Raw genomic sequence first — 23,148 nt, 5'->3', positions numbered from 1 at the left:
CTGAGAAATGTTTCTGGGGCCTGTACAGGAAAAAGCCTGTTGTGACCCAGCATTCAAAGAGCTATTCTAGCATACTCTTTCTTAAGTCATTTTCCTTGGCTCATTTTCCTCCTACTATCAAAACCTGCTACTGCAAGGTCATAAGTTTTATTAATTCCTGATAGAATTTAGTTATTTTATGTTTTAACACAGTCTTTTCAGTGTGGCTACTTGAGTTCTTTCAAACTGGACGCAGTAAATAAATGCATGCAAATTCAAATATATTCTTTCTATGAGGACTATCTTTAAGAACAGTTTGTTAAATCTTCAATAGTGTGCAAAATCTTTCATAACGCAGCACAGAAAATATCAAACTAATAATTTATAAAACTATGGAACACTTACAACCATCAAAATTTACACACAAGGAACACAGGGCAGGCTAGACAGTCTGTCACAACCTTTGAAACCTCTTATGAATTCACACCACACAATGCAAGAACCAGTGCAATACATACTACAACTGGTAAGCAACACTTACAAAATGGTTTGGATGTAAATTGGAATTGCAAAGGAATGCCATTTAAAAAGGAAAGGCCACTTCTCTTGCCAAATCTAGTCAGATAACCATAATGTGTCAAATAAACAAGCTTTTTAAAGAATAAAAATAAAAAATAAATTTAGCGTTTGAAGAACTGAGTAACTTTCGTAAGTTATTTCTCTATTCACCTCCCCTCTCTTTGCTTCTTTCTCCCACTGCACAAATTCTCTGTCTTTCTCCCCATTCCTTCTGTACCATGAGTCTTATGTGACATTTCCAAGAAGCATCCCTCAAACCCTTAAGCCATAGATCTGTGCCAATGAAATCGAGTGGTCCACTGGTACTACTTTCTTCACACAAAACCCCAATTTACCTTTTTTCCCCCCCCCGCTTTAATGCATCTGTTGAAAGTGTCCAGGTCTGACCTAAATCAGGTGTCTTTGAAATGCCTGTTAGGTCACTCCAAGATGGAGGCAGGGACAAACAGGAAAAAGGTGGAAAAAACCACCAGTAAAGGGAATAAAGCAAATAGATTTTGGATTTTTTTTTTTTTTTGTAATTCAATATTTTAGTCTTGCATACTATATTGGAAATCTTTTTCATGGCAGATGTTGAAATGAAACAGGTTGTTAAATTCAGAGATAATTTTCCCAAATAAACCATTTTATAAGCTAGTCAACACACAACATTCATCAGCCAGTATGCAGCATTTTCATTACATGGGTCAGTGTTAATACGATTTAGAAATGCAAAAGAGTTATTCAAGGCTTTCTGGTATAGAAAGATGTTCATTTGCTGAAGTGCCAGTTGGAATGATGTGTTGCACATCAGAAAGATAAGGTCTTCAAAAAGTTTAATTTTAATCTTTGAAAAGGTCTTTGGATTTGCTCTGAAATGTTGATGTTTGATGCCTTTTTGCTCATATAAAGTATAGGCAGTAGAAGCCATATGCGGTTCAATAGGAAAAAAAAAAGGTCAGTAGATCGGTTTCAGAGAGAGACTGATACATCATTCAGGATCATTTTTCTTTAACAAGCTTCTTTGAGCTATTTAAACATAGTTCTAATGATCAAACCTTTAGCAAGAACTCAGATGTTTTATCTATATTGTTTTTATATATACACACATCCATATATATGTGTATATACATTCATATGCTTGGTATATACCCTCATTCCTTTCGAGGTCTATTCCTTTATTCTATTTGCTTCCATTCATATCAAATGGTAGTCAAGTACATACCTTCAAGAAGGTAAACTAATTTGACTGTTTAGGTTTCAGTCACTAAGATAAAGCTATTAAAAAATGAGGTAATAAGTGAACCTAAGATACCTGAATACTCTCATGTTTTCAAGGCTACAAGTGACATTTGCAGGCAGCTTTCATCTCTGTTTCAGTTTGTTGGGGGAAAACACCAATTCCTCTCACTGCAGGTGTTAAGAATTTCAACTATTATTATAAAGTTATTATTTTAGTATCTACTTTTGAGTCCAGTCATGCCAAGTGGTACTTATCTTTTGTAATGCAAGTGAGCTGATTGAAGAAACTGAAAACAGATTCCCTTTTAAATTCCATGAAATAAGTGGAAACAGGACTATAACTATCTCAGGTTATCATATTAACATTTCATTTATCGAATCAAAATCTTGCAGGATGCATTCAAAATCCACATGATGTCTTGAGTGCTAAAGTTTTCAAGACGATCTGTACATTAGCAAATAAATAGGCAATGTAAGAATACAAGTTTGGCCACAGATGTAGCAGCTAGTAACACAAAGACTGAGGCTATTTCACCTAATAGTAAGAAGAGAAACTGGTTTGGCTTTAAAAGACTTTCAGACAACAGTAGTTTGTTCATCACTGTACCAAAAGAATGAAAAAACAAAGAGGTGGGGGTAGTTCTCTGATGTAACTGCAACCCTCTAAAGCATACAAAATTAAGCTGAGAGGTATGAGGGACCAGATGGCAATTTTCTAAGGTAACTGGAGCCTAGCAGAATTCAAGTTACATATTATCTGCTGCAAATAAATATTATTGTCTTAAATACTTGCACTACAGTGACTACTGTACACTTCTCCATACAAAGTAAACAGCATCAACCTCACAATAATCACCCCAAACATTCTCACCAGCCTTTCTCATTAAAAAAGCTTGACTTGCTGTCACCATCACAGCACTGAGTGTCCGAACGCCAGCTGTTGAAGTAGGTATAACTGATATAACAGACAAGTTCTGGTATAACAGACAACTCATAAAAATTTGTAAAAGATGTAGTGAGCTGAGCAGAGGAGGCATACCCTCCCTACCCACCACAAAGTATACACTTTACACATTCCTGGGGTCAGAGGAAAAATGCCAGGGCTTACCCTTACAACAGTCTAAGGCATTTCCAAACGAAAAAAGATAAGTGTGGGTGTCTGCTGTTGTCAGAAGTACAGTCAGAAGTAGATCAGAGGTATTGCTGAAGGAGGCTAAGTGGCAGCAACAAGCACTATGCACAGATCAATGGGCTTACACAAAAACCGTGCTAAAATCAGACTGTGTTGAGAAGTACATCAGGTCTTCCATTCTTTTACTGGAATTTCTCTCAGTACCAATTTGGTTTGTTCTCCACCACTTTCATTTCACTGAGAAAGTATTTGCCCATTACCAATAAATGATAATCAAAACATAAAGGAAGTTTTCTTTCCTGTTTCCGTTACCCCTCTCTCCTCCCAAAGAGGTAACCATATGGCAGCATAAAAGCATCAAATACCGTTTTTGGTTTTTTTTTTACTTTCTTTGGGATTTATCACGAGTGTTCAGTTGTACAGAAGGCAGTTTTAGCCAATCTGTTCTTTCTGCAATTTACATTGCTATATGGAGAAATCTTTAAGGAAATTTAAAGCTAATGTGCCTTCCATTTTCCTGTTCCTGAAACGCATCAGTGTATCCATTTTCCTTCTGTTTTTCACTGTGCCATTTTCCCCTCTATTTATGTTATCTTCATCACATTCCCCCATATTCTTTCCAAACTCCTATTGATTTGTCTTCATTGCTTCTCACCCACAAGCGTTCTTTTTGTTCAATCCCCATACTCCACTTCTCATATTCTTCCTTCCATGTAAACATTTTTCTAAAAATCAGACTTAAAATCCAGAGTCTCAGCTGGGTCCACGATATTAAGCAGTTCTTCCAAGATCAAACAAATCAAATGCTCTACGAGCTGCATTTTCTCACTTTAACAGAGGTATTCCTTGTTAGACTAGATTCATTTCCACACATTACATTTTGTCCAGCACTGTGCTCTTCAAATGTAACTAAAACATCTTCAGGTTGATGACTAGCCTCAGACTTGCTAGCAGGTGTTTGGCATCGATGTTCATTAAAAGTTTTGAACCACAAAATTTGCCAGACTGCATTGGCTTGAGCAGCTCACAGGCTTCTGTGGTGATTAGCAAAGCTTTCTCCTACAAAAAGTTTCACTGTATCCATACAAAGCCACAGAGCATCTTCAATCTGCGTTTTAGTTTGCAACTGTCCCAATGTCTGGCGGTTCTGGCATACACATACATATGTCCTTAAACTTCCTGAGATTGCACTGTTTTGGTGGTTTCTTGTTCTTCCAATCTCTCACCGTAACTTTTCTCCTCTACCACTACCAAACCGCAGGCACTTGTTCATCGCACTCCTTCCGACCGTACAAGCTTGCTGCGGCCCCAATCCTCTTCTCACTTCACATGCATGCTAGGAATAAGAGGCTGCTAAAAGAACTGCCAATCTTTTTGCCCTCCCAGTAAGCAGCCTAGCACTGGTGAGGTTGCTTCAAAGACTGCCCCTACCTTGACTGTGAGCCAGAATTTAGCCGAGACACCTAAATTTTTCCCAGTTCTGCCAACCAGGTAGAAAACAACCACTGAATTAAGTTTTCAAACACTCAGTAAGAATTCCAATTGGGATCAGGAGCAAGATCCATGTGCCTTAAATCTTAGTCACCTATTCAATGCTAATACTCTTCAAAAAGAAGCTGTTGTATACATGTTTAAGTAATGCCAACAATATAGATGAGGCAGGTAACAGGTAAGTATGAGCTACTCAAGAACAACATCTCATCTCTTTTCTGATTTCCCATCTGCCATAAAGCTGCACTTGGAAATCTCAGAAGCAAGCAATGATGCAGTTGGGAGGAGGTGAACAGTGCCACATGCCACAGAAACAGTGAGGTGTAACTTTTTACAGTACCTAGTAGCACAAGATGAAATAGCTGTTAAGTAACAGGCAGTCTCTGCCAGGAAGAAAGCCACAGAATGTCTCCTGCATGTAAAATTTAAAGAGATGGTCTGAAAGCATACTTGAAACACAGACGAATCACAGCATTGAAAGCTAGTCCTGAACTTAGATTGACCAAGGAATTTTAGTAAAATCCCAACTTTTTCCTCTCATTGAGAGAGATCTCAGCAGACATCCACAAACTCAGAATCACCCACGAATACTGATGTGACTATGCTGAACAAGATCCCTGGAAAATTTTTCCACTGTAAAACCCTGGAGTCACTTCTCGCACATCATGTATCAAAATGCTCCCCTAAGCTTTCTAATACAGCCTGCCATTTTATGTATCTCAAGTGAGATGAGAACAGTTTCTCAAAGCGTGCAGCCTGACCAGCCTTGCAGCTGACAAGATTGCAGAGCCACAATGGAAGGGAACTAATTTTTCTCCATCAGTGAATATCCTCAGCCACAGGGTAGATTACAAAGTGTTAAACATAATATCAGATCTAACCAGAGAGCAAGTAGATCGGAAAGAAATTAAAGTGTATCCAAAACCGCTGTATCAAAACCACTGTCCAACCATTTCATCCATCAAATAACTACCTTATAAATATATCCATCTGTTTCAAAACCAAAGTAAACACATTTAAAGAAATTTTGAGGTGTAAGAAGAGGAGCTTTATTTACCCACTTCCCCTGAGAAGAAGTGACCCCTTCACCAGAAAGAGAACTAAAATTGTTATTGTAATCTATCAAGCATTCCTTGTTCTTCCAAAACAAAGCTGCTGTACATAAATGACATGGCTAGTAAACTATGTAGCAGCACAATATAGTTTAGTAGCTTGCAGGTTTTCTTATACATTTAAATTTTCGACCTCACAGCATTAAATTTAATTACATAACAATGAACTTCTACCCTTATGTAACTTGTTGGCCTGACGTTGCTGCAGCTATCTGCTGGGTATAAGGAAATTTTACAAATGCTTTAAAAGACAGAATGTGTCATAGAACAGTATTAGACCTTAGGAAAAAAAAAAAAAAGTCTTGAATTTTGCCACATCAGTATAGAAAAGGAAAAAAGAGGGAGAATCTTTGAGGAAAGCTGTGCTTGTTGATGCAGCACAAACTACTGGGAACAGCTACCTCATGTATTGTTCAGACAAACAATTCTGCATCATTTTCATTATTTTTCAAGTTTTGCAACTACAATATCTTAAACAAGAACAAACAGATTGTTTTCCTGAAGCCTCTACAATTAAGTTTCAGATTTAACTCACTTTTTTTTTCTTTTTTAAACTCTACATGAAAAAGAGAAGAAAATGGAAAAAAGCCTCTTGTTTTCAACATCACTTAAAAGTAAGCACAAGGTTTTACTCTCCTTGACTGACTTTTCATAGTATTAGAAATATTGAAAGACAGAAATGAGGACCTTACATTTCAGTCACATTTACATATGTATATCCATTAGTGGAAAATCAAAAACTTACAGGAATCAGAATGTAGCAAGTGACTTTGTTTTTGAGATCCAGTCAAAAAAATCCTGTATCTCACATAGATTATCATATCATAGTCAGCACAGACCAGAAGAGCAAAGGCAGTAATCGATACAGTGAAGTTTCCAGCAACACAAATAAACCGTTAATTTGAAACAACACTGACCTCTAACCACTTAGCAACCCTTATCTCAAAGAGGCGTGATTTGACTTTGTGCTGCTATCCAACTGAAAAAAAACTTACTGTGCTTTTAAGCTGTGAATCTTAAGAGTTACTTCCATACTTACTGCTTAATGTAATAAGATTAGTTAGAAATGCTCTGATCTCCAACTAGGGAAAAAATCCTGAAATATTCTCAGTAAACAAAAATCTGTTCTACACCATTACATGCATTTATGGAGAAAGATAACAATGTCATCTTGATGCTTACCCAATCATTGTGTTTTCTTTAATCTGGCCCTCTGTGCCATTTACCATTGGCTCTTGATTTCTGTTTTCCTTCTCTGAAGCATCACTTGAGAGGCCCAATAAAGCTCGTACTCGTTTTGACTTCACATCCAATATCGTGTCGGTGTAGCCTACTTCTTGTAGATACCTGTAGGAACAGAACTCATGCTAATCTTCCATGCACATCTCACTTATTCAAAAGAGTAAATGAAAACATCTCCCTAAATTCATCATCTTCAACCCCTTAGCTTAGCAAAGTATGGTGCTGTGCTAATGAAACATGCTTATAAATCATCCTGTACCAGCTGCAGAGGGATTGCCTCTTGCAGTACCAGCCTCTACAGTCACTGAAAAATAAATAAATAAATAAATAAAAAATCAAAGAGCCTAGCAGTCAGAGGTTATACAATACGTTATTCATTCATTTACTAAAATGGATGGAAAAGCACTTTCAGTTAAAATATTTACAACTGGCTTATAAAAATCACCACAGTTGCATGTACAACATGGCCATTTCATTCTTCAACACATGGAAACTACACATGAAGCCTTACAAGAAGTATCAGATATGTTCCTTATGTAAGCATTATTAGAAGTGTAGAAAACAGCAGGAATAGAAACAAATTCTGTAGCTGTAGTTACTAGTAAGAGTTATTATTTATAATGCACTAGGTTTGATAAAATCTTTGTTCTGCTTCTTCCTTATGGATCTGCAAAATATTAATTTGTCTTGCATATAAGGGCTGGGCAGCAAGAATCTTGGACTAGCTCATATGAAAACCTCAGGGTCTTAAGTTGACTCTTTCATCAATATGCCATACTGCCAGGGAGGAAATAATAATTAAAAAAAAAAAAAAAAAGGTAAAAATTGATCTCTCTCCTTTCCTCTAGAATATGGAGTTAATAGTACTGTCTTCTCAGGAGCACTGGACTGATTAAATGGTCAATACTCTAGAGGACTCTAAAGAGGGGAAATTCTATTTTATAGTAACAGCTGTTACAAATCAAGGACATGCACTTTTCCTGCAAGAACATTCTCCTCCCAATTATTTAACAATATCCTCCACATAACAACATTAGAAGAGAAATTCTTGGCTATATAAAAATCAAACAAGTCACCTATGCAAAACAGAGTCCGTCAGTAATACGCACTCTGTATTCGGCACTGTGTCACTTATTTATGAATTGCGCTGAGAAGAAATGACTTGTCTTCAAAATCACTGATTCAAGTCAGACCACTTTATTTACATTTATTCAACATACATGCAAAGATTTGAGCCTGCAAAAGAAAAGCATGTACAAGCCATCCAACAGAAAAATTTAACTTTTGTATAATTCCTGCAAAAATCTGGAAAAGCTCCAGACTCTCCTTACTGTCTCCCTCCCCTCTCATTCAATCCTCTGTAACACACCAAAAAAAATTAGAAAGCAAAAGTTTTGCTAGCTGATTAGAAGACCTTAGAATCTAACTATCAGCATAGGGGATGAGGCAAATGCATGAAAAAACAGATAGAGACACTCTGATGAGAGGTATTTAAAAGACCTCTTCAATTTAAAACAAGGGTTATAACCAAGGCAAAAAAACCCACACAAAAATGTGACCAAATATCTTGGAAATTAATTAATTCATTATGACCACAATTCAAATACTAATTTAGGTTAACAGACATTTGCTTCATTGAGACGAACTGAGAATTAGAAAACTTCTAGTCTAACCTTCTGGATATTAGTCTTTTCTGCACCTCGAGCAGGTGAAAACAAAACTTATCCCTCTCCAACACCAGTTATTTTTATTTTTCATAGCTTTTAACAGAATTACTTGTATGTGTTGTTTTTTAATTGCAAAAAGAATTGCAGAGTGTCACAACCCACTGGTCTCCCAAGCAGACTGTTTTATTATACTCAGTGAAAGAAAAGCAAAGGAGATTAGGTGTTTGTGATTTGACAAGGCTTCTCTTCTGAAGTTCTGAAATATTAAAATTTTTCAAAAACCTAGGAAAAGCAGGGCAGAAGCTGAATGAACTTCATCACACGCGCTAACTTATCTTGAAGGAAAATCTAACAGAAAAAAAAAAATCAAACACCACCATCATCACATTTCGTTACCAGATTCTTTCCCTTGCATTCATTATTCAAGTCCTTTTTTCAACACTTACTGTCTTAGCAGCTGCCGTCCTTGTTTCCATATTAGCTGACTGTTCTGTTGTGGCTGAATCTCTGTCTCATTCCCTTCATCTGGAAAAGATTATTTAATTACGAACATTCCTTTTCCTTGTCCTAATTTTTAAAAAGATGCCCATCCACTTGAAAAGACAAATGTGATTTGTCTTAAAATGATTAGGAATGGTTTAATAACAACATAAAAGACTCAAATCATCAATAATCAATCAAGATAGAAAAAAATGCACATAGCACATAACTGTAGTACTACATGCACATAAAGATTGTCAGGTACATCCTACTGTATAAGAACAAGTTCCACTAGTCATCAGTGCCTTCCCTTCTGTCTCACATCCAAAAAAGCCCCATCTTACTCCTTTTTCTTTAAGGGCACATAATCACATACACAATCTGGGGTTCCATTTTTGCATTAACCTTCCAGTATAATTGCTGCTCATAATTTAAGTTTGAGTACAATCATCTTTAACTGCTAACAATATCAAATGCAACTGCAGCATGTTATCTATTTACCACTTACCGTCCAACCAATTTCCTTAACACTTGACCGTTCAACATAAAACCAACAGACCTACTCACATCAACTTTAAATTCATCCATATTTGTATTAGTTTTGTGGAAGGAAAAAACAGATACAACAGGGGTTGTTTCTTTTTTAACCTGAAAAGCTCTTGAAAAATTTTCATCATGTTTTCCACAACCATAACTTTGTATCTAAACAGTACTATTCCACGAAAATCCACAAAAAAATTATGTGGCTGTTCTGGTGAGAAACCTATCTCAATGCTGGCAACCAACAGCTACACATTTATTCCACACATAGCTTCATACTACATGATGGTGGGGGTTTTTTTCCCCTCCTCCAGGAGATACATAAGCATATGCTTCCCAAGATAAAAGATCTTGGTTCATTATCTATGAAAGCCTCTACAAAACTCGAAACCCTTGTGGGTCCAAACACTGCAGGATGAACAATCTTCTTGTGTAAACAAGAATTAAGAACCAGAAAAAACCACTGGTATAATCCTATGAGTAATTTGATATGTGATGTGGGAAAGCTATTGTCCTTATTGGGAAGTCATTTACCTTTAAACAACTGAATTAACACCACACACAAAAACACCCACCACCCACCCAAAGAAGCTATCACAGACTAATCAGAATTCACATGCAAGGAGAGCCATATGAATTTTATCCATCTCAAATTCACAAATCCATTTAATAGCAACCATAGGAAATAATCAATTGCACAATGATTTTCTGATGACAACTGAACACAGCTGGACCCAATGCACAACTACCAAAGCACAGTCCATAAGAATTAAAATATGACTGAAATAAATCTGCCTGAAAATTACTTTCAAAAGCAAAACCCCTTCTTCCAAAGGCACTATTAAGTATATCTACAGGCAAGAATTCTCTTTTGCTTACTCTCCTCAAAACTGATGACTGCTAGTGGTAACAGCAGTTTAGAGATGAGAATGAAGGGACTTGCATTATGACCAAATAATACCAGAAGATATCACAAGCAGGAAAAAAAAAAAAAAAAAAAAGGCATCCTTTTATCAGGAGATTGAACTCTTTCTTCTAAACTGTATTACTGACTCCCCAAGAGATCATAAAGAAAACAAACAACAAGGACCCATTTGGAAGAACTACAAGAAACACTCCCCTGTTTTTTCCTGACTGGGCAGGAAAAACAGGGGCAGGGAGCAAGGACAGGGGGGGAGACACAGGCATACAAGTATCTATCAAAGACAACTCCAAAGAAGCATGATAACAATGCTTCTAATCAGTCCACATTTGATACAGAACAAAAGTGTACATTTCTGACAGCTACGTATATAGAATGCAATGGGATAAATCAGGATAACGGAGTTTTAACAAAGGTAATTCCACTAATGTTCACTTTGCAGAAGTAATACACTGGCTACAGCTCTGCTGGGCAAGCCAGGCCTTGCACATTCCTCAGCTGGAAACTGGAGCAACATGCTATAGCTGCATCCTGAGAAATTACAAAACCCAAGGATATCTAAAGTCCCCACTCTCAAACTCTCACTTACGTCTAATATGCACTTTCATTATTTTTCTCCTGGAACACCATTGAAGTAACTGAACCAAAAATTATGTACTATACATTTCATGTCCTTTGCCATTAACTCTTTAATTCAGAAGAATTATTCAAAGATAAAAGGATTCTGTAGCTATAAATCTAGTATCTCCCTGTTCCAAAATATCCATACACATTACTAAGGAAGAGAAAATTATTCTCTCCAGAAGCAGTTTGTTAGTTTGGGGCTTTTTAGATCTAAGCTCATTTGATTTACTAATAGACTCTTTCAGAGCACTAGTATATACTTTTAATTTTACAAGAGTCAAACACAATCTTTATTAATTACCTCTATTCCCACTGCTTCCATTAAGTAGCTTATTTTATCAATAGTATCATTTCAGCACTTGCACAAACCACAGTTAAGCTTTTATGCCGGTAATGAACTCATTCTTAATAAATTCTTACCAGAATCATAGTTTGGTGGCTTCATATCTCCCTGATTCAATTCTGTGCCATATTTTAATTTGTGATATTTAGCCCTGAAAGAAAAAAAAAAAAGAAATAAAGAAAAGAAACTATTAGCACATTTAAAGGGTATCTTTAAACAGATAAATGTCACCTGTCTTCACTTGAAAAGCCACTCCTTCCTTCTAGGCTAGGAACAAAACAAAACAAATAATTTCAGCAGGACTTCAGATATGTAATTTTGCTTAACTATTTTTTCCAAGGTTGACATGTAATTGCAAAGTGAATACTGATGAAACACAGGGATCAGTAGACTGCAGATTTTACAAAATGTCCTTGCTACAGAAAAGGTTCCTTCCCTGTGGACATGGGCTTCTCTCTGCTTCCCTCCCCATCTTCCCCCCCCCCCCCCCCGCCCTTTCTTTTTTAGCCATCACTATGAAACATTTTTATTATCCATGTCAGTTCAGTGCCATCTACGTTGTATTTCATATTGTCACCTCAATTAAGCAAACTTTAGTTTTTATTCTTTGAAATGCTGTGCTTTCCAACAGCAGCAGGCCCTCGGTTAGAACTATTCTAAATGAGATTTAATACTGACAGCAGCCTGTCTACACCAGTTTCTCTTAAAGCTGCTAGATCTGACACTTGACCAAGTTTGAAAATGGAGACTTCTCTTCCAAAAATAATTAGCCTACAGAAGGCCTACTGTAATAAACCCCACAAAGCATGCTATACAATGACAATAAGAGCAGGTAGAAGAAAGAGGAAAACACTTTTTAATTTGAAAAGCTTCATCCTACAGACTCAGTGTCTATAAATTTTAAACACACTAAATAATGCGCCAGTAGTACAGCATAACAAATGCACATATAAGTTATTAAAGATTCATTAGAGTAATCTTATAACACAGTAGCAGAGAAAGTGAAACAAAGAGAGCCTTAGTCAGTTTCACAGTCTTTCGCCCCTTCTCGCACTCACTGTAACTTTTGTGTCTATGATTGTTTTCTGCCAAACATGAAAATTTAGATGACTCAAAAAAAACCCGATTCCCTATAAAGTTTTGTAGACACTCATAACTGGGTAGAAAAGCAGCACTCGTACTAGTTCCTACCCTGAACAAAAGGCATGGAAGAATTCAGGCAACACTGGTGTATTGGGTTTGCACGGCAAGGTTTTGGTAGCAGGGGGGCTACAGGAGAGGCTTCTGTGAGAAGCTGCTAGAAGCTTCCCCTGTGTCCGACAGAGCCAATGCCAACAGCTCCAAGAGGGACCTGACGCTGGCAAAGGCTGAGCCCATCAGCCAACAGTGGTAGCACCTCTGGGATAAGTTTTAAGAAGGGGGAAAAAAAAAATAACAAACTGCGCAATTGCAGCTGGAGAGAGGAGTGAGAACATGTAAGAGAAACAACCCTGCAGACTCCCAGGTCAGTGAAGAAGGAGGGGGAGGAGGTGCTCCAGGTGCCGGAGCAGAGATTCCCCTGCAGCCCGTGGGGAAGCCCATGGTGAGGCAGGCTGTCCCCCTACAGCCCATGGAGGTCCACGGTGGAGCAGATATCCACCTGCAGCCATGGAGGACCCCACGCCAGAGCAGGTGGATGCCCGAAGGAGGCTGTGACCCCATGGGAAGCCCGCGCTGGAGCAGGCTCCTGGCAGGACCTGCGGACCCATGGAGAGAGCAGCCCATGCTGGAGCAGGTTTTCTGGCAGGACTTGTGACCCCACAGGGGACCCACGCTGGAGCAGTGTGCTCCTGAAGGACTGCACCCTGTGGAAGGGACCCATGCTGGAGCAGTTTGTGAAGAACTGCAGCCTGTGGGAAGGACTCACACTGGAGAAGTTCATGGAGGACTGTCTCCCGTGGGAGGGACCCCATGCTGGAGCAGGGGAGGAGTGTGAGGAGTCCTGCCCGAGGAGGAAGGAGCGGCAGAGACAACATGTGACAAACTGACCGTAACCCCCATTCCCCATCCCCCTGTGCCGCTGTGGGGGAGGAGGTAGAGAAAATCAGAAGTAAAGTTAAGCCTGGGAAGAAAGGAAGGGTGGGGGGAAGGTGTTTTTAAGATTTGGTTTTATTTCTCATTACCCTACTCTGATTTGATTGGTAATAAATTAAACTAATTTCCCCAAGTTGAGTCTGTTTTGCCTGTGACGGTAACTGGTGAATGATCTCTCCCTGTCTTTATCTCAACCCACCAGCCTTTCATTATATTTTCCCTCCCTTGTCTAGCTGAGGAGGGCAGTGATAGAGCAGCTTTGGTGGGCACCTGGTGTCCAGCCAAGGTCAACCTACCACAGCTGGGCATGCAGCCTGATGGTAGTGGGACAGCCAACGAGCACATGCACATACGCAGCTCCAATGCAAATGTACGGAGCTACGTGTAGGGTAGCAGGATACAGGCTACAAAAGACAAAAAGAAAAAAAAAACCCTCACATACACCAACATGAAAATCAGCTTCATTAGTTCCACTACTCACAAGGGAACACTTCCACTTAAAATTTGTTGTTAAAAAAATTAATGGGTGTGACACTTCATAATTGTACGAGGCAGGTCTCACTAAGCTCGAATGACTGTATCAAGAATGACTGTAGATAATTTTTTCAAGTTACCCGCGCCTCTTGATTGCTTCTCAGACATCTTCATTACATTACTGTTTTCTTTTGCCTTTTCCTATTTCATCAAGAAAACATACTACTTCTAACCAAATGGTGCTGAGGGAAGCAATGCTTGCTAGTTCTTATGCTTCAGTATCGACAGTATTGGTTTCCTACTAATCCAGCTGCATTTTAATTATAATAAACATTTAATTCTGGATGAGAAGGGTAAGTGCAGAGTAAAGAAATGCCTCTTAGGTATAGCAACAAAGACAGACGAAGGAACTGACTTCCTTCCTCCTCAAGAGCTAGAGCACTATGACTAACTCAGCTGAGCAGCAACCAGCAACGAAAGGAGAAAGGATGCACTTGAAATGTATTAACAACAATAAACATTTTGGTCAGTACTGAAAAGAATAACCAAGAAGAGAACAAAATTAAAGCTGAATGCTCAATCAAAATATTAATTTTTCCTTTTCCAACTATCTGTTTCCTACATCTCACCAGCAGAGAGATGTTACCCTGGTAAAACAACTGCATTTCATTATTGTTAAATACTGATGCTATGTATACTTTTTCCCCCACATCACTAATAAAAAGCAATGACTAACCAAGAACTAAGAAATCCTCTACTCTGTCAGTAATCTACCTCACCAACTTTTAACACTACACTTTGTCAAAAACTTCAAGTTTTCATGCAGTCATCAATTCAAGTGTTCCTAATGTTTAATCCATTTTGATTTGACTTAAAGTGAGGAAATATTCATAATTTACTTTAGTCTGGATTAGTGACCTATACTGCACTCAATTCCTGCAAACATTTCAGAAAGCAGTTAGTTTTGTGGCAGGAGGCATTTGCTTTTAGCTCATGGGTCTTATATAAGGTTCCATTATCCTCTATGCATTCACTGATTTTCTTATCAAAGTTTTGTTAATAATTTTCACCCTATGAACCACAGTAAAATGTTTGCTAGGTTAACTGAAAGGATCATTCCTTGTACCTTTCCTATTCCTCAGATCTCTCACCTGCCCTCCAAAATCCATTTTTCAATAACTCAGCCTGCATTTTTTTTAAACTTCTTTGTATATTTATTCCAATCTGTTAAATCTGTGTATGCTCATTTTTTAAATTTCTTCTCCTCTTAAATCAACAATAATAGCCTTCTATCTTCTTAGTGAAGTTTTTCCCCCTCGTTAAAGGCATTATAAAATCAGTTCGGCAAAGTGAGGTTATTCATTCTATCCACATTCTAAACTATTAGTCTGGTTCCTCCTCATAATGCAACAGTTTTTAAAGCCTTTGTTATTCTTCTTTACTTCAAGAGGATAACCTAGATTACATGGTCTTGTACACCATTGGCCCTTAAATTTATTTTAAGGCCAAATTGGACTAAGATTTCATCTTTCAGAAGATTTAACTTTGTATATCACAGGCAGAGACCAGTAGAAATACAAAGATGGCAGAAGAATCACGTCCTAACAAAGACAGGCAATTGAAGAGCTGACAATCCCCAACAGCAATCCTTATTTTTAATACTGCTGGTAAAGTTAAAAACAAAAAGCCATAGACCTTTGCCTGCACAAAATGACAAAAAAACCAATGCCAAAGTCAAACCGAAATTAATTAGAATTAATTAGTATAAGTTCAGGTATCTGAGCAAGACACGAGTTAGATGTGAAACAGAAACATGAATATCAAGTCAGAGTACTTGACCCGGTGAACTCACCTTCAGCTATGGTCAGCTTCTAAAGTTCAGAGGAATATTTAAAATAAAAAATAAAAAAAAAAAAAAAATCAAGAGCTAACAGTCCATCAGGGAAATATTTTCTACTCTTCTTCAGGCAGCAAGTATGAGATTTATTATTAGAAACTTTCTTACAGTACAGCTGAAAATGTCACAGGTATGAAAGACAAACAATCACCTTTTTTCCACAGCACACTAAGGAAAGGGCTGAACACAACGACTCAGACTCCAAGACTAGAACGGAGAGTCTTGACCATTCAGTTACACACATTGCAACCAAAGGCTATGAAACTTCTCACAAAAGAAACTTTAATTCCTTTCTATACAAATTCTGAATATAGCTTATTCCATTAGCATTTTTATATTTAATCTATTTCTACAATAACAGAACATCTCCTGCCCACCCGTCATGCTTAATTTCTCTGCTTTTTCAGAAATCACATAGTCCACTTGTTAACAGCTTTGGACTGGCCCTCTGCAGTTCACACAGTTCCAGTTCACACAACACAGCAGTGAGATACTATTATCACAAAAAAGAGCAAACGTATTTTTTCTGTAAATAAGTATAAAGAAAAAAGTTTCTCCAACCTTTGTATCCTGTGGTGAAAAACAAGGACAGTGGTTTTGGGGCAGGGGAAGAAGGAGGGAAACAAATGACAAAGATGAGCCTTTATTATCTGAAACTTGTTCAACTTGGATGATTTACCTTCAATTTCCAAAAATTACATCTGAATTATTAACAGTATGCAGAGAATGAAAAATTACTTGAAAATAACTAGCTGAAGGATACAGCTTTATAGAACGTGTTTTCCATCTGAAAACTAGCCTCCAAGTTGTTTGGAAGAAAGCCATTTTTAGGCTGTGAAACTGTTACCAGGTAGATGCCCTTACTCAGGTAAGTATGAGTATTACCACCACTCTGGCTTTTGCACTTCACCACACAATTCTCCTTTTTTGATTAGCAGTATTTTCTTTAAACTACGTGTCTTCTATGCAAACAGAGCTTGGAGACATTCAACATGGCTGCCACAACACTTCAAGACCTGCTTAGGAAAACACTAAAAACTTTCATCCTTCTAAATTTCCTAAGACTGAGAGCAGTGAAACTTTTCTGAATACTTCACACAGAAACAAGTTTGATCCTGATCAAAAAGGCCACTATTTCTTGGAAATATCTGCCGCCAGACCTGAAGCATCTGATCCAGCTGTGCTGAGAGCGCCTGCCAAAACATCCGTAGAAGATCTGGGAGCCGCCGCCAAACCAAGAGACATAAACAAGAATGACTGCCAGGAACAGCACGGCAAGATATTCTGCCCAGGGGAGAAGGCGCCAGCCTTACGCTGATCAGACACACCAGTGCAGAAAACAACATAAAATTAAATCAAGTGTTTCTAGAGACATGGCTCAGGAGTCCAGTTCTTCGGTTGAAATACGTTAAGACAGGAAATGAGCTAGACTAGATGAAATAGCACATGTACTTGAAAGAAACAGTACTACATTTCAGCTAGCTCCCAAAAATCCAGAGGAAACAATGCAATTTACTGGTGGTGGAGCAAGTATTGATAAAGTAATAAAAAGTAACCCTCAACTGTGAACAGCCTCACACTGCAATCTACTGGATGTTGGCAAAACTACATCAAAATTGCTGTTGAACAAAGGATAGTGCTTAACTATGAACCACCTCCTTCAAAGCTCTTTGCTATTTAGTATATTAAAGACTCTTCAGCAGAAATAAGTGGGCTTCCTATACATCCAAAAAAAAGGTAATCTTACAGTTACTAACATAAAGACCGAACATTAAACTCAATGTCAGAAAAAGTTGACAATCTGTAAGTAAAACTCATTTTCTACCTTACCCACAGTGAAACTACCTAAGTGTCATGAAATAGAGAACAATGACAATGCTTCCAAAGTTGTTTATTTATAGTAAACTTTGAAAATATTTGGTTAACAAAAGAAATGCTGAACACCCACTATACAGAACAGCAGCTCATAAGCGCATGTATCTGAGAAAACCAATGTAGCTCACTTCTTCCTCATCGTTTCCTGAAGGCACTGCGAACATGGACTACTCTGGGCCACAATTTCATATTCTGTCCCATTACCCATAACTTATTTCATCTAGCTAAGAAAGATTTGGTATGCTGCAAGGCCAGGGCAGAAATGAAGAAACACAGCAATGCTTCCCTGCCCCCTCCCACCCACACCAACCTTCCCCTAACTCGACCAGAAATGTTTTCCTGCTACCTTGTAGGATCTCACTTTCCAGCTCTGAGATCCCAGTGGAAAAAGCCAGCATCCCAACTGACTACTGCCTGACCTGGGTGATGGCTGATTTAGGAAAATGCTGGGAAAGACAGCAATGCTTCCAAGCCCAGTATCTTGCCATTCTCTTAAGTATCAAGTAAGAACACTTCCTGGGAGACATTTCCAGCAGAAATACAAGACTGTTTCTTCAGGAACTGGCAAATAATACTGCTGTTTAAAACCACAAACTCTTATAAATATCTGTCTCCAGCACACACCATTCACAAGTATCATATTTACTTTAAAAACCATTGCACACCCATACTGAAACTGTCAAACTGGATTGGATCAGCTGACTGTAGCCTACTGACCTGTGTAACTAACTGAGGTTAATACCATACACTGCAGAAAAAAATACAACAAAAGATAAAAGATATCTATGTAAAAACTGCTAATAAGAAACCACCAGGTGTTTTTTCCTAATCCTGACAGTGACTGATGCATTAAGATTTAAATGTCTTAATTTAGGTGGATTTTACTGAATGCAACTGGGAGGCATTTTCACTATCCCTATGGAAGCTTAAAAAAAAAAAAAATCAATCTTAAAAAGCTTCTCTGATAGCACATGGAAATGTATTTACACAGTCTGACAATTTTAGATAAATAGCTAATTTACCTGGGTTATAAACATGAAGTATTAGAGATATCGCTAAGTAATCAGGAATAGCTCCCTCAGTTTTGAAATGCAAGAAATCTTACTGAATTTATATACCTTAGAGCATATTTTTAACTGAACAAGAACATACTCTATTGCCTCTGTCTTTTTAAAGTGGCCCTAATCTTCATAGTCAGGCCCCAAATGTAAGCCTTTCCACAGCTATAAACTGCAATCTCCATTATGCATACATTTGATATTTTTGTGTGCTATTTGATATACGATCAGTACCATAACAAGGCCTGGGCAAAAAGGGTATCTACCTTAAGCACTCCTCTAAGACCTCCCCAAAGAGAAAGCAAGTATGCCGGAGCCCTGCAGCTACTGCTGGCCAGGAAAGTAGCTGCAGCTCCATGCTAGCGGATGAATTGGTGGCTACCAGAGATGGTGCAAGGCATGTCTCACGTGCTACAGCAGCCCATATAAGATGAGAAAATCTAAATGCAATACAGTGATGTACAACAATTAGTGTCCTTTTTAAATTACCTAGCAGCAACATCCTATTCCTCATTTGCATATGTGTATATTTCTAATCTTATTTCTACTAATACAAACTATTTGAAAGAGGATTATTTTCTTAAAGGTAAGTAGGGATTATCTAATAGGAAAATGGTATGTAAGCAATGATTGCTTTGCAGTAGTACCATAAATACACTCTTTGGTCAAGAATTTTAAATGACATTTTACTAATAAAAAAAAATTTAAAACTAAACTTGGCCTAAAATAAATCAGTTGAACACAAAGACTTCTGGAAACATGATAAAAAAACAATTTGTTTGCCTCAAAGATCAGAAAAACAGGAAAGTATATATAAGAATAAAATTGTAAAGTAGACTGGGGACTTCTACTGAAATCCCCGTGAACAAAGAAACAGACATTTGATTAACTGGTAAACACAAACATTTTTTCACTTCTCACACAATTAGACTCCAGAAGATATTCCTGTAGAGCCTATCATACTGAAAAGACTAAAAACTTAGCAAGATTAAAAACCAGCAATTATGAGACTGAAGACAGTTATTCAAGATTTCACTTGCCAGATATTATTAAACAAAGCTCATACTTTTAACAAAAAGAGAATACACTGTAATTCTGGGGTATAATCTATACAGCTAGGTGAAATTTTACCAAGAAAAAAGTATTCATCATTGATCAACCACGGGTTTTATTTGCATGGTTTTGGAGCCATACTATGTTAGCTATTGTTTTTACCGTAATGCGGACATTTACACTACTAGGTTTATTAGTATAATAATATTTGTCAATTTGAGAACTGAATATATACAGAAGAAACATTTCTTGTTTTTGTCAAATACAAAGGCAAAAGAAAGTATCTCTTCAGAATTTCTTCATCATGTACTTATCACTAAAGCAGCATACCTTTCCTGTTTAAGTGCATATTCCAGCATTTTGATTCTTCGCACTAGATCCTTCTTCAGATTTTCTTGTCCTTTTCTTTCACCTTGAAGAAAGGCGATCTGGGCCTGCAAAAGGAAGTGTTCAGTTTAGAATCTGCTTCCTCAAAACCATTCAGCATAGCTCTTAAGTGTGTGTGTCTCCCCCAAGTTATTTTAAAATTTATTTGTACAGTTCAAAAGAAATTGGCTTAATGTGTTTCATAAACATTAAACACTTAGACAAAACACTGCATAGATAAGCCTTCTAAACTGCATGCTCATTACAGATCAAAATAGAAAAAGATAACAAATAAAGCAATTTTAGTTTGTTTGACAGGGTTTATTTCCTCTCTTCGCTAAATATTCAATAAAAGATTAGATAAAATAAGCATGCAAAAAGCCTTCATCAGATAAAAGCATTTACCAACAATAAGCAGAACATGATAAAGTATTTCTGCTCACTAACTGAAGTAGTATATAATTAGTGTACTGTTCTATAGATACGTTAGATACTTTATACTGGTGGAAGAACTGAAGTACAGCAGGTTCAGCCAAAAGAAAAATAAAACCCTGCTTGTAATACCATGTCAAATGTTAATTATAATGCTTACTAAAATATGTTAAAGAAAGCTCTCCAGAAATACTGTAATTAAGAGAGAAAAAATGGAAAACAGGGAAAGGTATTTTGGTGAGGGAGACCAGGAGACAAATGGTATAGAAGTAAATAGAAGTCAAGCGGAACACAGACACCTAACCTTTATCGACTTCCAGCAGAGAATAAGTATTTAGTTGCCTGTGAAAAATCTCCTTTAAATAGAGAATGTTGATATATACAAGATATTAATTCCTAATCATAAAGGCAGAACTACCTGCTTTTGTACCTCGTGCTCAAATCAAGTCCATTATAAGAAGCAGGTTCTTGTGCTCTCAACTCACTAATACACTTTTAGACAAAAATACCTACAGGCAGACCCCAGCCTCCCCTGCACTGCAAGCCACCTGCCATTTTCAGGATCAGAAGCTTTCTGCCACCTTTGCAGCTAAGTCTCCAAGTATCTCATCTGCCTCTTGAGAAGCACAAACAGGATAAAAAGCAGCTGGTCTAGACCATCAGCTGTTGAACATGAAGAGCAGTAAGCCTTTCATTTATAGAAATGCCCACTGCAGTTCTATAAGCAGTGTTTTCTGTAGGTACTGCAGTCTGTACCAATCTCTAGTGAAAGTGAGGAAGAAACCAGCAGGAGTATCCTCTCCTCACCTGCCACAGCCTTGCATGCAATCACCAGATATCTTAGTTAATGGAGACAGACACTTCTAAAGAATAACTTAGCTGACTTCAAATTTTTAAAGAAAATGAGAAAAATAGTGTCTGTAAATGCCATTTTCTCTCCACCAAGTATAAAGGGAATCCACACAACTACCTCGGTTGAATTTTGGAGATCAGGCAAGATGAATCTTACTCCAAAAGGCCATTTGCTGGTGGGCAGCTACAGCAGCTGATCTAAAATATGACACCAGCTGACATAATTTCATTGCTCAAGTACAGTTAGTAAACAGCTTGACAGACACCTGAATAATCCTTAACCACCAGTCACCAACTAGAGCAGCCAGTTTATGACAAGTGAAAAACACTGGCTACTCTCCAATGAAGTCAGTCTTCACATTCACTAGGGTAAATGTATTTGCCAAAAAACCCTCAGCTGAATCAAAGGACAGGTCTCTGTCAGTCTGGCATCGAGCTTCTCACTTAAACTGGGATGAACAAAAAACCACAATTGAATTCTAACATTTGTTTTATGCTCAGGTTTAGGGAAAGACAGAGAAGAAAGAAATGGTGTCTTTAGAGTCAGCATTTCCTACCCTGAAGAATGTAACTGTGCAGGAAGCATGTCAACTCAACAAGGTCACCATATCTCTCAGCAACAAGAACAACACCTCAAGCACATACAATTTACTGCAAACTACGTAACTGTACAGACACCCAGATTATAATGCATGTACTAGTGCACTGTGATAGTGATTTCTCTCTCCCTGCCTCCACATAGGCCCAGCAGAAATAAACAAGTGTCCTTCAAGCCAAAAAGTGAGAGAACATCAAAGTACACTATTAAAAAACAGTACAACATGATGTAAATTGCATTTGGCTGAATGAAAAAGATCATCCAATGCCATCAGAACACAAGCCGAAGTGATCTATGATGTGACCTGCTGTCTGCAAGTAATTTCTAGCTAAGAACGAACTGACTGAACAGGCTGGAATGAAGCATTTTTACCTGGCAGGTTGGCAAAGGACAGCCGGTAATGGCCTGGCTCATGCACTGCTCTACTACAAAGGTCAAACCAGCATTTCCATGCTAACAACTGAGGTTAAAGTCATCTTCCACTGGTAGCAGCCTAAACAACGAAAAAAAATGCAACTGCTCAGTAGTTTTGATAGCTTACTTTTGTAAGAGAGAGATGTAAATGGATTTGGTTAAGAAATATCATACAACACCTCCTTCATGTGAAAATGAACAGAGTCACACTTCTGATTCAGGGCAGGCCTGGCTCCGTGACTTCCCTGACTAACCATTTGAGAACCAAAATTCAAAACTGTTCCCAGAAGCTTCTTAAGCGCATAAAATAATGTAAATAATGTTCCTAACTCTACCTCTGGACCTGAAGCATCTACATCTTATGATTCAACATGAAGCAAAAGGATTGTGCTCTCCCTCCTCGGGGCCACTGGCAGGCTGTAAGTATTATACACATATTGCACAGGAAGAAAGAGCACTGGAAGAAATATTAACTGATTCTTTGAAGATCTTTTATTGTCAGTGGTATGCCAATGCTCTTACTGATATCTTATAACTTTTCTTTTTCCTGGACTTCCAAGAAATTCATGTGTTTCTTACTCGAAACGCATGCAGCAATAACAGAGTGGAACTCGCGGCCCAAGAGCCATCTCTCCAGCCCTACGCAAGCTTATTGCCAGGATTTTTCAAGGTTACTATATACTTTACAGATTGGCAGTTTTCCTGGCAAATCAAGAAACCGACA

The 23,148-nt window shown here is 37.8% G+C and overlaps 1 protein-coding gene across 4 annotated transcripts in view; it reads right to left on the bottom strand.

The window, feature by feature from the left end:
- STRN (striatin) overlaps nucleotides 1-23,148 on the bottom strand; it is a 73,818-nt gene that overhangs the window by 39,854 nt on the left and 10,816 nt on the right. For all 4 annotated transcript variants that reach the window (XM_030035037.2, XM_030035040.2, XM_030035038.2 and 1 more), the window contains exons 2-5: nucleotides 20,093-20,196; nucleotides 11,410-11,483; nucleotides 8,870-8,948; nucleotides 6,697-6,861 (exon numbers count right to left, since the gene is read on the bottom strand). In XM_030035037.2, the coding sequence (XP_029890897.1) occupies nucleotides 6,697-6,861; nucleotides 8,870-8,948; nucleotides 11,410-11,483; nucleotides 20,093-20,196 (422 nt within the window). The remainder of the gene's footprint in view (nucleotides 1-6,696; nucleotides 6,862-8,869; nucleotides 8,949-11,409; nucleotides 11,484-20,092; nucleotides 20,197-23,148) is intronic.

Source organism: Aquila chrysaetos, chromosome 13, assembly GCF_900496995.4.
Source record: "Aquila chrysaetos chrysaetos chromosome 13, bAquChr1.4, whole genome shotgun sequence".
NCBI lineage: Eukaryota > Metazoa > Chordata > Aves > Accipitriformes > Accipitridae > Aquila > Aquila chrysaetos.
Note: the sequence above shows the minus strand (reverse complement) of the source record. Positions and strands in the feature narration are given on the sequence as shown.